Here is a 14,098-nt window from a genome sequence, read left to right as displayed (position 1 = left end):
TGAAAAGACTTCCTTGAAAGATGTTCCCTCAGATTCCTCCAACAACTTCCAAGAGTGATGAATGATAAGATCCTTTTATGCTTCTTTGTTAGGTCCCTATACTACTAGTGTAACCCCTTATTGTTATTAGTACAACCTCCTTATTATATTGTTCTGCCCATGTAGTCCCCATATTGTTATTATTGTGCCTCATAGAAGCCCACTATTGTTATTATTGTGCCCTTACATTATTATTCTTATGTCGGCTTTGATTATGTTATGACCCCTTAGACTCTTATATATAGAAAGGAGGTCTTGTCATTTGTATCATCTAAGAATTGTTCATTGTGTAATGTAAAGGAGGTTGCCCCTTCGAAAAGGCTAAATTCTAAGGCGTTGATCTATCTTTCTGTGAGCTAGTTTCATAACATTTGGTATCAGAGCTTTGGATTTTAGGGTTTCGCTGCTCCAAACAGGTCATTGTGGCATATTCGCTATAACTTTTTTCCTACGACGTTTCAAAAACTAAAAAAAAAAACCATTTGAGCCGAAATCGTTCTGAATTTCGGGTCCAAATTCCAGAGCTTGTCTCGCTATATTTTTGGAGATATGATCTGAGGAAGTTTGTTGAAAATTGGCAACAAGAAATTGCTAAAAAAAGGAAGTGCTAAAAATAGCAGTTTGGGCATCAGTGCTCGATTGGGCAACAAGGAATGAAAAATGGAAGTGCTAAAAATAGAAGTTTTATTTTTAGCAGTTCAAGTTGGATTCGTATTTTTAGACAGGCCTTGGTCTAAAATAGGAAGTAAAATTCGAATTTGGTCTTAACAACAGTTTAAAATATTAATTAATTAATTCTCCATGAGTTAATTAGTTAAGGAAAAGCAAACTAAAGTCTTTGTGTGAACATGCAGTAATTTCTCCACTGATTGAGGAATTAAGGATGAGTTATATATTGAGAGGATCAATTGACTTAGTTTAAACTAGTCAAGTTCAGTTAGATTAATTTAACAGGTTGTTAAATTAATGAGATATAGTTTGTTGATGCTTGCATGCATGTGACAACTATTATTTCAGATAACTGTGTATTCACTCATGGATAACTAATGCATGTCATTTCTGTCAAAGACCCAGTTGAGATCAGATGAGGGACAATGTACTATCAGATGCTTGGATCTTCCTAGTGAATATTCCTTGCATGCAGGTGGAACTAGTGTCCTCAAGGATTGCGTAGTTGGACCTGAGGTTGACAGCAGGTATGATCTGGGGCCAATTCACATATGTTTTGTAATTGGACCCCAATCAAAATTGCGCAAGGAAATAGGGGATTGGAGGACTTGTGGCCTATATATTGAGGCCTAGATAGTCTATGATCATCATCATCAGAGTACAGAAAGAGCAGGATAGCTATTGAGCTGATTCTTTTTGTATGTTGAGGATTTCCACCTGATTGATAATACAATGTTGGGGTTTTATGTTGATGCTTTCCCCAGTGATATATTTTGTGTTATGTGATTGATTCCTTCTTATCAGTTATATGTGTTCATGCTTGATGTTGCTCATGGTTGATTAGCTTCCACAAAGTTTATGGTAGATGTAGATCTAATATTATGCTTTAGTACACTGCATATATCAATTGGATCTGCAGGTGAAATTTCTACATAATATCAGTGAGCCAGCTGATTTGTAGAGAAAATTCTACGGGTTTTGCAGACTCCTGAATTACATTCCAAACAGGTGACCTAGGGAAAATCGTCATAACTTTTGTTCTGAGCATCAGATTGAAATTTTGTAAGAAGTTTCAGAAAGAGGACGGCCTGTAGTTTTCTGTATATCAATTTCAAGTACTAAGGTCAAAACAGTGACACGTGGCACTTCATACAAGTTCGTTCTACTGAACTAGTCTATAATCAGGTCACCGTGGGAGATTTGGCATAACTCTTCCTTGGAGAATCCAATCTTGATTAGACTTGCGGGGTTAGAAAAAGGACTCAAAGGGCTATTGCAGGACGCGATTTTAGATATTCAAAATCCGCAGTTACAGAGATACAACAGATTCAATATCGAGCTCCTACAAAGTGAAAAAAAATGTGTGTAGTTTTTTTTAAATTTTGCATAAGATTAGCTTGAAAAATTAGTTTGAAGGAATTCAAAGGGAACAGTAAAGAATTATTAGCATTAATTGATGCCCCGAAGAAAGAAAATGGAAACACCTAATAAGCAACCTGAAAGCTCTAACATGACTCATGAAGAAAAGGAAGAAATGCAATATGATATATCAAAATTACAAGACCAAGTACAACAAATTTCACTCTCACAAGAGGTAACTAAAGCCAAGATGGCATGGAAGCTAATATGAATGGCGTGCAAGTTAAGATGGATGGCGTGGAAACTAAGATGAATGGCATGGACGCTAAGATGGAAGAATTGAAGATAAATTTGAATAAGTTGCTACAAGAAATGGTTACTAATGGTGAAAGGGTAGTAAAAGAAACTCATGATGAGAACAAAAGAAATGTTAATCATGATTTCATAGACTCTACTGTTGGATTGAAGAACCACCATGTTCCAAAAATCGATATGAGGAAATTTGATGGCAAGGATCCCGGAACATGGATACTACAGATGGAGCAATTTTTCGATCTTCATAATGTGCAAAACACACAAAAAGGTATGTATTGCAACTTTATATTTGGAACCAAATCAATTTGTATGGTATCGATGGCTTTGTTCTCGTAAACAAATTGTCGCTTGGGCAACTTTTATGGAAGAAATTATAGCACATTATGAAGATACAAAAAGCAACACTTTTTTAGCCAATTGATAAATCTCAAACAAAAGGGTTCAATGATGGAGCACATTGAGTACTTCCAAAAATTGAACATAAGGGTAAAAGATATTCCAGAGGAGCATAGGATTGATGTGTTCATAGGGACTTTAAAGGATAATATCCAACATGAAGTTCGTCTTTGGGAATCTGATTCATTGGAGAAAGCATTCAGGTTAGCAAGAAAATGGAAAGCAAAATTATGGCAACCAGAAAGCATACCACTCACAATTATAAAGATGGAAGTGTTGTTGCCCCTAACCTTCCACAACCTACAAGGTTGACACCACAATAATTGGAAGAAAAAAAAAAAGCAAAAGGGTTTTGTTACAGTTGTGATAGCAAATACACTAAAGATCATAATTGTGCTGAGAAAAAATTATTCTACATAGATTATGAAGAGGAGGAAGAAAAGGAACAAAAAATGTCAAAAGAATAGGATATACTCCCAGAACAAACCCTAGATAAAGAAGAAATGAATCCGACCATATCTTGTAATGCATTGGCTGGAATTACCACTCAAGCTATCAAGATAGAAAGACATATCAAGAAGAAAAAGGTAATAGTGTTGATTGATTCGGGAAGTACCCATCATTTTTTTCATTGTAAGATAGCCAAGGAATTGAATTGCTTCCTATATCCAGCACCAGAGTGTTAAGTGATGGTTGCAAGTGGAGGAACCATAAATTGCTCTGGAAAGTGCCATAATGTCAAGTTATCCTTGGGAGAATATGTATTGAATAGCCCAATGCTTTCCATTCCAATGGGTAGTGCTGATGTTGTACTAGGAGTCCAATGGCTACAATCCTTGGGTACAACAGCTTTTAATTTTCAAGAACTTTTCATGAAAGTTTGTGCAGAAGGAAAGGAACTTGAATTAAGGGATATTGCAGGGAAACCAGGAAAGATAATCAGCTCTAACGGTATGACAAAGCTTCTAAAGAAGGAACAACGAAGCGTAATTGCACAACTATGTTCACTAGAGGTTCCCACATCGAAATCATCTATTTCTCCAAATCTCCATAAAGTCTTGGACAATCATTCCAAGATATTTGAGACTCCCAAAGGCCTCCCACCTATTCGTGATCATGATCATGCTATTCATTTGATTCCAGGAAGTGTTCCTCCAAACATCAGACCATACAGATATCCCTATGCCCAAAAGAGTGAAATTGAACGTATGGTTGTAGAAATGCTAAACGCTGGTATAATAATATAATTCAACCTAGTCAAAGTTCTTTCTCTGCTCTAGTAGTATTGGTGCACAAGGAAGATGGATCATGGCGCATGTGTCCTGATTATAGGGAGCTCAACAAGTTCACTATTAAAGATAAATTTCCCATTCCTGTCATTGATGAATTATTGGATGAATTGCATGGATCAATTTACTTCACCAAGTTGGATCTTTGTTCAAGATATCATCAAATTAGAATGAAGACTGAAGACATTCTAAAAATAGCATTTACAACTCATGAGGGTCATTATAAATATTTGGTCATTTTGGCCTTACCAATGCACCTTCTACATTTCAAGGTTTGATGAATTCAATTTTCAAACCCTTCCTTAGAAAATTTGTGTTAGTATTTTTGATGATATACTAATCTACAGCAAGTCTTGGAAGGATCATGTTCAACATGTTGACAGGGTGCTCAAACTATTGGAGGAGAAACAATTTGTATGCAAAAAGCTCCAAATGTTTCTTTGGAGTAGAAGAGGTGGAATATCTTGGTCATATTGTATCTCATGGAGGTGTTAAGGTAGACCCTAGCAAAATTAAAGCCATTAAGGAATGGAAAATCCCCACATCCATAAAGCATCTGCGAGGATTTATTGGGTTGACAAGGTATCATCGCAAGTTTGTTAAGAATTGTGGGAGAATAGCAGCACCTCTAACAACATTATTGAAGAAAGATGCATTTTCATGGACTCCAGAAGCAATAAAGACCTTCGAACATCTTAAAGAGGCAATGTGCCAAGCACCAGTGTTAGCTACGTCAGACTTCACAAAAACCTTTATTGTGGAATGTGATGCCTCAAGAAATGGAATTGGTGTTATTTTAATGCAAGATGAAAGACCCATTGCTTTCGAAAGTCGTCCAATCAAAGGAAAGTATTTACACAGCTATTTATGAGAAGGAAATGTTGGCAATACTACATGCACTTAAGAAATGGCGACCCTACCTAATGGGAAGACACTTCAAGGTAAAAACGGATCATGATAGTCTTAAATACATTTTAGAACAAAGATTATCCTCTGAAGAGCAACAAAAATGGGTCACAAAGATGTTGGGTTGTGACTTTGAAATCATCTACAAAAAAGGGAAGTGAAATGTTGTCGCAGATGCACTCTCAAGAAAGGATGAAGATGTGGAAGCATTGTTTTGTGTTATTTCTATTATCCAACCAAATTGGATAAACGAATCAAGGGATGAATGGAAGAAGGACAAAGAAGTGTGGCCACTCATTCAAAAGTTGCAATAGATCCCAGTTCAAACAATATTGCCAGAACTTGACGAGGAAGGAAAAATCGTATTGGAACCTGGAGAATCACAGAAACAAGAACCCGACAACTACGAAATCGATCAATTTCAGAGTATCTCGTCAAGTGGAAGAACTTACTTGTTGAAGATTCCACATGGGAAGACAAGAATTTTATATAGAAGCATCAATAACTACTCAAGCATTGAGGACAACACTTTTTAAAGGAGAAGGGCATGTTAGGTCCCTATACTACTAGTGTAACCCCTTATTGTTATTAGTACAACCCCCTTATTATATTGTTCTGCCCATGTAGTCCCCATATTGTTATTATTGTGCCCTTACATTATTATTGTTATGTCGGCTCTGATTATGTTATGACCCCTTAGACTTCTATATATAGAAAGGAGGGCTTGTCATTTGTATCATCCAAGAATTGTTCATTTGTGTAATGTAAAGGAGGTTGCCCCCTCGAAGAGGCTGAATTCTAAGGCGTTGATCTATCTTTTCTATCTTTTTGTGAGTTGGTTTCATAACATTCTTTTAAACAGGTCCAATGAGTCTCCAACTAGATCCCTTTCAAGAAACAATCCTTCTTGAAGTTTTCTTTTTCAGGCTTTCCTTGATAATTCCTTCTAGTGTCCTTCCAGCTACCTTGTTCACCTTAGCTCTGATTCCATGTTGGAAAATATGCAATGGCAGCTTATCAACTCTTATTTTCCTTAACCTTAATATTTGCTTGTGAACTTAATTAATCTTCTTTAGGTTCTTTAGTTAGGTATTTTCATCAAACAAATATCAAGAACGAAACAATAACAGAGGATACAAAAATTAGGCTCTCAACTAAGGAAAAACCCCTTCAAGGGGAAAACCCAGAAAACTCTTCCTTTCTTATAGAATCTGCTTCAATTGAGACACAAAGACCCAAACCCTAGACCAAGTCCTCTAAGTACCAAGCCAACCCTCCAACAAGTCTTTCCCTGATTCTGAACCAACCAACCTCAATACTGCAACTTCGATCCTACAATTTCGGCCTTCCATCTTCTATGGAAACCCTAATCCAGTCTCCTCCTTCGACCTTCCGAGAGCAAGACAAATCCTTCCAAGGTCAATGAGGTCAAGGTAAGGTATTCTTCCTTCCAACTACAAGGCTCTGCACTTCGTCCGCTTGCAACTTCGGCCTCCTTCAGCGGGACCAAAAGCCCTAGAACTTCGCATGTGTGAGAGAGATAGAGCCCAAAAACAAGATATTTCGTCCTTGTTTCTTCTCCTAGACCTTCGCTCTTCTTTGTTGCTTCTCCCAGCTTTAGATCGGACTTGTAGATGAGTGAATGCCAAATGAGGTCGAACTACTCCTTTATATAGCTTCCTCAAGGGGTTGAATTCCCTCCTTTAGGCCAACATGTACTTTTGGAGTTTCCCGGACTTTCTAGACTCAAAATAATTCTTTTTACAAGTATATTTTGCTCGGAAGGGTCTTATAAACATGATGTTGACTCTTTTGACTCATGACAATAAATCCTAAGACCTAACAAACCCTAAAAGCATGAAAAACATGCTTTTACCTAGAAGACCATCAATAAAGAGCACGAAATCCATGCCTTAATAATAATAACTTTTTTCTTTTCTTATCTTGTTTGTTACATAGAATACATATTGAAATGAGTACAGCCACAATTATGAAGACCAAAACTAGTTACGTTTTCAACAATCCACTCTAATTTGACCAAAAGTTGGGTCTTTTGACTCGATGACACTAAGAAACAAAATTTTAGCAACAAAAAACTTGATAAAGAGAGGATGTGCATCCCAAGTATTCAACTACATCTTGCAATAAATGTCTCCCCTTTAATCAGTTTGGCTATATTTCCAATTACATGTTCCTTTAAAAAGTCAATCCTATCTAATGCATGCGGTGGCCATTGTTTGTGCCTAGCCATTTGCTCTGCAGGCAGTAATGCCTTCATTTAAAGGGCTACAATTATGTTCTGAATGTCTGGTTACCATTGCATATTGGTTGCACCAGCAAATTAGGTAGGACTACTGGCCTGTATGGGTTAACTTTAAAGGGAACCGTGGTAACATGTTAGCTTGGGGAAGTGAAGAATAAGGGCTGAACAGAAGTCAGAGAAAGAAGCATAGACTGTGGTTCAGAGATCAAAGAGAAAGTGGACTGACAAAGGCACTTTTCCCAAGGGAGAGATAAGTACACTTTGTTGTTAATTAATTTCCTGTGAAGCTAATACTAAATACTCCTTAAGACTGGTTTCCCCTTGTGGGTTTTTCCAGGGTCATTGTTGACCAAAAATCAGTGTAAAAGATGTATTAAATTCTGTGTGCGGTTGTTGTTATTTTCTTATCAGCTGTAAAGAAAAATGAAAAGTGTAGAGTAGTCCTGAATGTTTCAAATTAATTAGCATTATAAGTTTTATATCAGCTAAAGTTGGGGGCTGAGGGCATTAAACAATATTCTAAAACCTTGAAAAACTGGGAGGGCTACAGATTAGCAAAAAATTCTACATGGATGCATCTCCTAGAGATTTAGAAAAAAATATGCAAGATCATAGTCTTCCCTAATGCAAAACAAAAATAATTTCATTGCCATCATATTAATCTAAGCACTTCTTTATCACATGAACAAATTCAAATTCATCAATTGTAATCCTAGTCCATTTAATTCATCAAAAAGTACGTTGAAAGCACCTCAGTCAAAAGGAAAAGATGCCAATATTGGCCTCAAATAAATGGCAGAAGTATAACCCCCCAACTTCTCAGCACTCTAAACCAGAAACTACAAAAATCACCTCCAATAGGTGAGAACATCGGCCAACGAATTGAGCATGAAAAACAAATAGAGTCTATGATGCTTGCAATGAGAAAAAAAATTGTCAAAAAATAATGAAAATCCTAATGATGTTTCAGTGGCATTGTATACGCTGAAAATTTATTTCACTGGCTTAAATTACAAGAAATAAAACAATGTTGGGAACACCTAAATCCCTAATTACTCCCTAATTACCCTGCCAACATAAAAAAATAAAATGTTACGATAAACCTTGTCCAAGATGTCAAAGAGTCGGTTCCTTAACAAAATTATTTAACTGAACCCCTGCTGGTAGAAAACTTAACTGCTAGTTGAATTAGCATTTATATCTACTCCCTGTCTTTCTTAAACTATCAGTAGTTTTCAGACGAAGGCCATTGTTTCTTCCAAATAATAAAAATCATAGGTGATTGCCATTCTCATATGGGATCACCAATAATCTCCACAAGAGCACTGCCCTTCCTTAAAATGATGAAAAGACTTTGCATCCCTCAAAACAATCTCTCTCCTGGCAATCTTAGAGATGAACTTGACAGTGATGTGATAGTCAACACAAACACGGAGATTTTTCAAGACCCAGAGTTGTTCCAGGCAATGTGCTGATGAGTCTAAAAGCAATAGCCAGCTTTTCACAATGCTGCCAGAGAATTTGCTGCTTTTGCTGCTCCTCCACGTCATGCAGCACCAGCTTAATATTGACCATTCGATACCTGCTTAATATTCACCGTTCAGTACGTGTCCTTCTGCCTTCATCTGCCCAGCCAATTTGTCCAACTCTGCATAAATCTCCTATTTTTGTGGATGCATGTTATCTCTTACAACAAATACACGCATCCGGTTTTTGACTTGAATCCAGCTACATTCTGGTGGCTTTTTTAAGCTCCTATCTTCATTGTTGTTACCCTTTTTGCTTCATCCCACATGCCACTGGAAGCAAAAATATTTGATATGAGGACGACATACGTTCCATGGTTCTGTGGTTGCAATGCTAGAAGGCAATCTGCTACACGTCTACCTAATTCCATATTTCCATGAATTCTACACCCACCTACCAATGCTCCACACACAAGAGGATCAGGTTCAACTGGCATTTTGTTGATAATGTCTTCTGCCTCATCCAGGAAGCCAGCACGGCCAAGAAGGCTGACCATGCAACCAAAGTGTTCTACTCCAGGAATGACACCATACTCTGCACTCATCAAATTGAAATATTTACAACCTTTGTCCACTAGACCAGCATGGCCGCAAGCAGAGCGCACACCCATAAATGTGACAAAATCAGGACATATTCCTGCTTGCATCATCTTCCCAAACAATTTGAGAGCCTCTATACCTCGGCCATGCTGAGCACATCCAATAATTATGGCATTTCATGAAACCACATTTCTTTCAAGCATTTTCTCAAAAACCTTCAGTGCATCCTCTACATCCTCACAGTTTGCATACATGTCAACAAGAGCACTCCCCATGATAACACCTGATCCAAATCTACTTCGTATAAAGTGGGCATGGACCTCCTTACCTTGTTGTAGAGCTGCAAGTTCAGCAGACACAACCAAAACACTGCCCATAGTGAACTGGTCCTGCTTTATCCTGATACATGTCAAACACGTCCTGATACATACTGGAAGAATTAGATTATTTTGGAGCAGAGCTGCTACACCTTTTCATCTGCGAAAACACAAAGCCATTGGAGCTGAAGAAGGCGCAGAGCAAAGCGGAGCCAAGTTGTAGACAGGGGAGGAAGGAAAGGAAAGGAAGAGGGGAAATCCTCCACTTCCTATTTGAACTCTGCGAGATTACTCGGCAATCCATCACCTCGTGCCATTAATGCAAGGATGTTGACTGCAGGACCTAAATGGAGACAAAGATGGAAGGGTCAGGGTGGCAATGGTTTTGAGAGTGTCAGATTGCCAGAGGCACCTAAAAAATGGTAGGCAAAAGGTCTATTTTGTCTATTAGACAGACTACACCAAGAGTAGGGCCCGTCCTCCCTGTGTTTTAAGAAAGCTTTTATTGGCAAACTAGTGAACGCTGAAATTTCTGCTTGAGGTACTGCAACGCTTAATGAAGATCCCACTCATGTGACACACTTGTGATTGAGCCCACATTTACGTAGCCATTGCTGTACATTTTTTAATAAAATATAATTTTCTCATGATTTCTGAGAAAAAGCTACTGTCATATTTCATGAATGCTATCCAGAGATCTCTTATTTTGTCAAAAGGTCCTTTGACTGGAAAACATGAAAATACTTTGCCAGAACATATTTGATGGCATCATCGCAAATATGGAATTCAACATCTAGAAGCTGGAGTCGCCAAAGATATATCTTAACTTGTTTGCACCATCAGTAACTAATAACTGGTAACTGATTTGAGTTCCTTCCCCTCCCATTAACTGTTTTTGTCAGAAGTGTAAAATTCCACAGATAAGTGCGTTGTAAGTGTCCACATCAGGTTCTATGCTTTTAACTGACATGTTATCCCTAATTCTAAATGCCGCCTCTAATTTTCCACTCCTGCAATAGCCATGGATAAGATCATTGTAAATAGAAACAACTGGAGTCAACCCCCTGTCCAGCATATTGTCCAAGAGCCGTTCAGCTGCCTCCAACTCTCCTTTTATACAGAACCCACTGATGAGTATCTTGAAAGTATCAATGTTAGAAGCCAGACCCTTTCTGACCATCTTCTCCTGCACTTTTAAAGCTTCCTGCATTCTATCTTCCTTGCAATAACCATCAATTAACAGGTTATAGTCTGAAACAGTGGGCCGCAACCCATTATCGATCATGCAGTGAAAAAGTTTATCAGCTGCATCTGTTTCTCTTTGCATGCAAAGTTGAGTAATGAATGGTATGCATATGTCTGATCCTGGAACAATGCCTTTCGAGAGCATTTCGTCCATTAGAATCAATGTCTCCTGAGTATTGCCTTCCCGCAAGTCTTCATGAATGAGTGTGGCAAAAATACTTTTTGGGAGTACAAGACCTTTCTTTAGTATTTGAAGAGCAAGATTATGAGCTTCCTGAATCTCTCCATCCTCCCAAAGCCCACCAACAACCTTTTCGTAGACAGATATGGCAGGAGGAGGAAAGCCTTTGTGAATCATTTCCTCCAACAACTTCAATGCCATCCTTGAATTCCCACCCTGGCAATGGCCATATATAAGCTTGACATAGCTACTCTTTTTGGGAGCCAAACCTCTTTCCTGCATTTCATTAAACCATTTATTTGCTTCTTCCAGATGTCCTCCTTTATACAACCCTTCAATCAGTGCAGTGTAAGTTGCAACATTCAATTCTATACCCTTTCTAATAATGTCATCATGGATTCTGTTCAGCTGCTCAGCATTGCCCTTGAGGCAGTTGATCTCCACAACTGCAGAGAAAATTGTTGATGTAGGAACCAATCCCTGGTGTAACATTTGAAAGATGAGATTATTCATTTCCTCTACCATTCCAAACTTACAAAGTATGTTGATGAATGAACTGTAGGTGGCCATGTCAAGGAGAAGACCATGTTCTAGCATCTGATTGTGTAGCTCTATAACATGTCCAATGCTTCCCTTCTGCAAATGAGTTTCAATTAAAACTGTATAAATTTCAAGGCTTGGTTTCAATCTCCTTTGATAAATTTGTTGCATGAGGCAGTTGACATCCTTCAAATTACCTATCCTGCAGAGACCTTTGATAAGTGCATTGTAAGTTTTAATTTGAGGCACAAAGCCTCCTTGTGAAATGAGATCATTCACAAGATCAAGAGCCTCTGACACTCTACTTTCCTTGCAGTATCCATCAATAAGTAAATCATAGGTACAAAAGTCAGGAACGCAGCCTGTTTGATGGATGGCTTGTATAATTTTGGGGGCTTTTGGTAGCTTACCCCTATAACAAAAGGTTTCAACAACATAATTCCAAGTATTAGTAGTTGGACAAAATCCCCTTTCTTGCAATTCTTTAAAGATTTCCATCACTAATTCCAGTTGTTCCATATGATCTAAAGTTTTAAGAAGCATATTGCAGCAGTAAACGTCACTTGCAAAGGCTTGTAATATGTCAGCGGCTTCTGGCATCATTTGACGTTGTGCACAAGTCTTGTTCAGCTTGTTAAGGACTATAGGTACCGAATAACCTGAATATGTAGAAATTAATGCCCTAAAAATGCCTGAAATTAAGGTTTGATCCTTGCAGGCAATAACAGAACGATCCATTACAGCCTGTGCATCACTGTACAACTTTGCCCTTATCAATATATGAATCAGAGTTAAGTGAACTTGTATAGTTTGTTGAATATGTTGTTTTTCTAACCAGCTGAAGAATTGTAATGCCAATCCAGCATTATCCTGGATTTCAAGCAATACTTGAATTACAACAGACGGAAACAATTCAGATGATAATTCCTCCAGCATATCCCAACAATGTCCCCTCAGCAAATTACAGATAGCAGCAAGATTACCAGAATTAACTTCCTGAGTATAAACACATTGTTTTTGTTCTTCACAAAGTTCAGTGTCGAGCTTCCGCGAGACTGCCTCTGCTGAAATATACCTCGTTCTGATAGCATGATCAAGAAAATACTTAGTCCTACGATCAAAAGATTCTGTCCTTATGGCATAAAACCCTTGCCATCTCCCTAAACTATTCTGAATTTCAAGCCTTCTTAGCAGGGGTACTGTTGCAAGTGCCAGGGCTTTAAAGATCATATAGGGTTTAAAACTCATTGTTTTAGCAGCTCTATATAGCCAACAGAGCCTCGGTTCACTGTTGAGTTAAACGGAGTAATAGGCCTTCTCTACCAGGGTCCCATTTTCGTTTGGTTTTGCCCAACCCATATGTCATGTCAAAAAAAGAACAAGGCTGGGAGCGGTATTGGAGGCTCTGGCAGAACTAATGTCCTCAGACCAGTCACATAAGCAGAAGGATCTCCATGTTATACCGTGCAGACACAGGCATGTTTTCTCAAAGCCATACACATAACAGCATATACTTTAGCATTTCATTTTAGGAGGTACTCTACTTTCCCCGTCTTATGGATCTCTATTTTCTGTATATCCTATCAAAATATCCAAATTTATCATTCTGGCTCAATTTAGCTTACCCTAGTGTTCAATTTGACAATAATTTCATTTTAAGCTCAGGGTTAGCTTTCCAGAAGATAACGTTTTCGCAATAGTTTCCCATATCAGCTCAAGCCACTGGATTTTACACATGTTACCCATGGATATGCGCATACTCACAGGAATTTGAAACCCTAGAAACTGGTTAAACATTTTAAACGCCGGGCTTTAGTTCGGAATTGAAACTTCAGTTTACCTTTCATTCCATTGCAGAGTTCCCGTCAGGAATTGACATGATCAATACCTAGTGTGTTTGCTTTGGAAGTTATTTGATCTGCACGCGTTATACGACCCTGCTCAGGCATTCGAATACGAAAATGAACAAGGGCATTATCTCATTTTCTAGCTAAAGCCACTGTTTCTCAGAAACAAAAACTGCATCCGACTGTTACAGATATTCATTGGATTGTGGTCATTCAAATGCCATGATAATGGTCTCGGGATTAAAAATTTTAACAATATTTAAATCTTACTCTCTTAAGTATTGGGGGTTAAGTTTTTATCAAATTCCAGAAGTGTAAAAATAGTTCATTCACATCATGGATACCACACAATAAATATTTAAAAAATAAATAAATAAATAAAAATTAAGCAATCCGTTAATTGTGAGAGTCGTATAACAATAGTGATTAATAGTATTTTGTATTGGAGAGTATATCTGGGATTTAAAATCACATTACAATTTAATTTATATAAAGTTATTTTGGTTAGAAGGAAGGCATTATAGAAGGAAAATAAATAGTTGATTCACACTATGAATACCACACAATAAATATTATAAAAAAAACTTTTTAACAATTTATTAGTTGTGAGACTCGTATACTAATGGTGATTAATGGTATTTTGTATTGAAGAGTATATATGGGATT

The 14,098-nt window shown here is 37.7% G+C and overlaps 1 protein-coding gene and 1 pseudogene across 1 annotated transcript; both read right to left on the bottom strand.

The window, feature by feature from the left end:
* Positions 1 to 8,445: 8,445 nt before the first annotated feature.
* LOC149198696 (uncharacterized) lies at positions 8,446 to 13,711 on the bottom strand. Its single transcript, XM_089402122.1, has one exon. It carries the CDS (start codon positions 12,831 to 12,833, stop codon positions 10,518 to 10,520), a length of 2,316 nt encoding a protein of 771 aa, XP_089258248.1. The 5' UTR covers positions 12,834 to 13,711; the 3' UTR covers positions 8,446 to 10,517.
* LOC149198697 (pentatricopeptide repeat-containing protein At1g20230 pseudogene) lies at positions 8,656 to 9,679 on the bottom strand (annotated as a pseudogene).
* Positions 13,712 to 14,098: the final 387 nt, after the last annotated feature.

The sequence above is a fragment of the Pinus tabuliformis genome, chromosome 2_1 (assembly GCF_031772625.1).
Source record: "Pinus tabuliformis cultivar Carrire ecotype Pingquan chromosome 2_1, CPIR1, whole genome shotgun sequence".
Lineage (NCBI taxonomy): Eukaryota > Viridiplantae > Streptophyta > Pinopsida > Pinales > Pinaceae > Pinus > Pinus tabuliformis.
This window is presented reverse-complemented; position numbering and strand designations above follow the sequence as displayed.

Bases quoted from the DNA above. Each gene is read 5' to 3' on its own strand.
- LOC149198696 (XM_089402122.1), bottom strand. From the start codon at position 12,833: ATGAGTTTTAAACCCTATATGATCTTTAAAGCCCTGGCACTTGCAACA.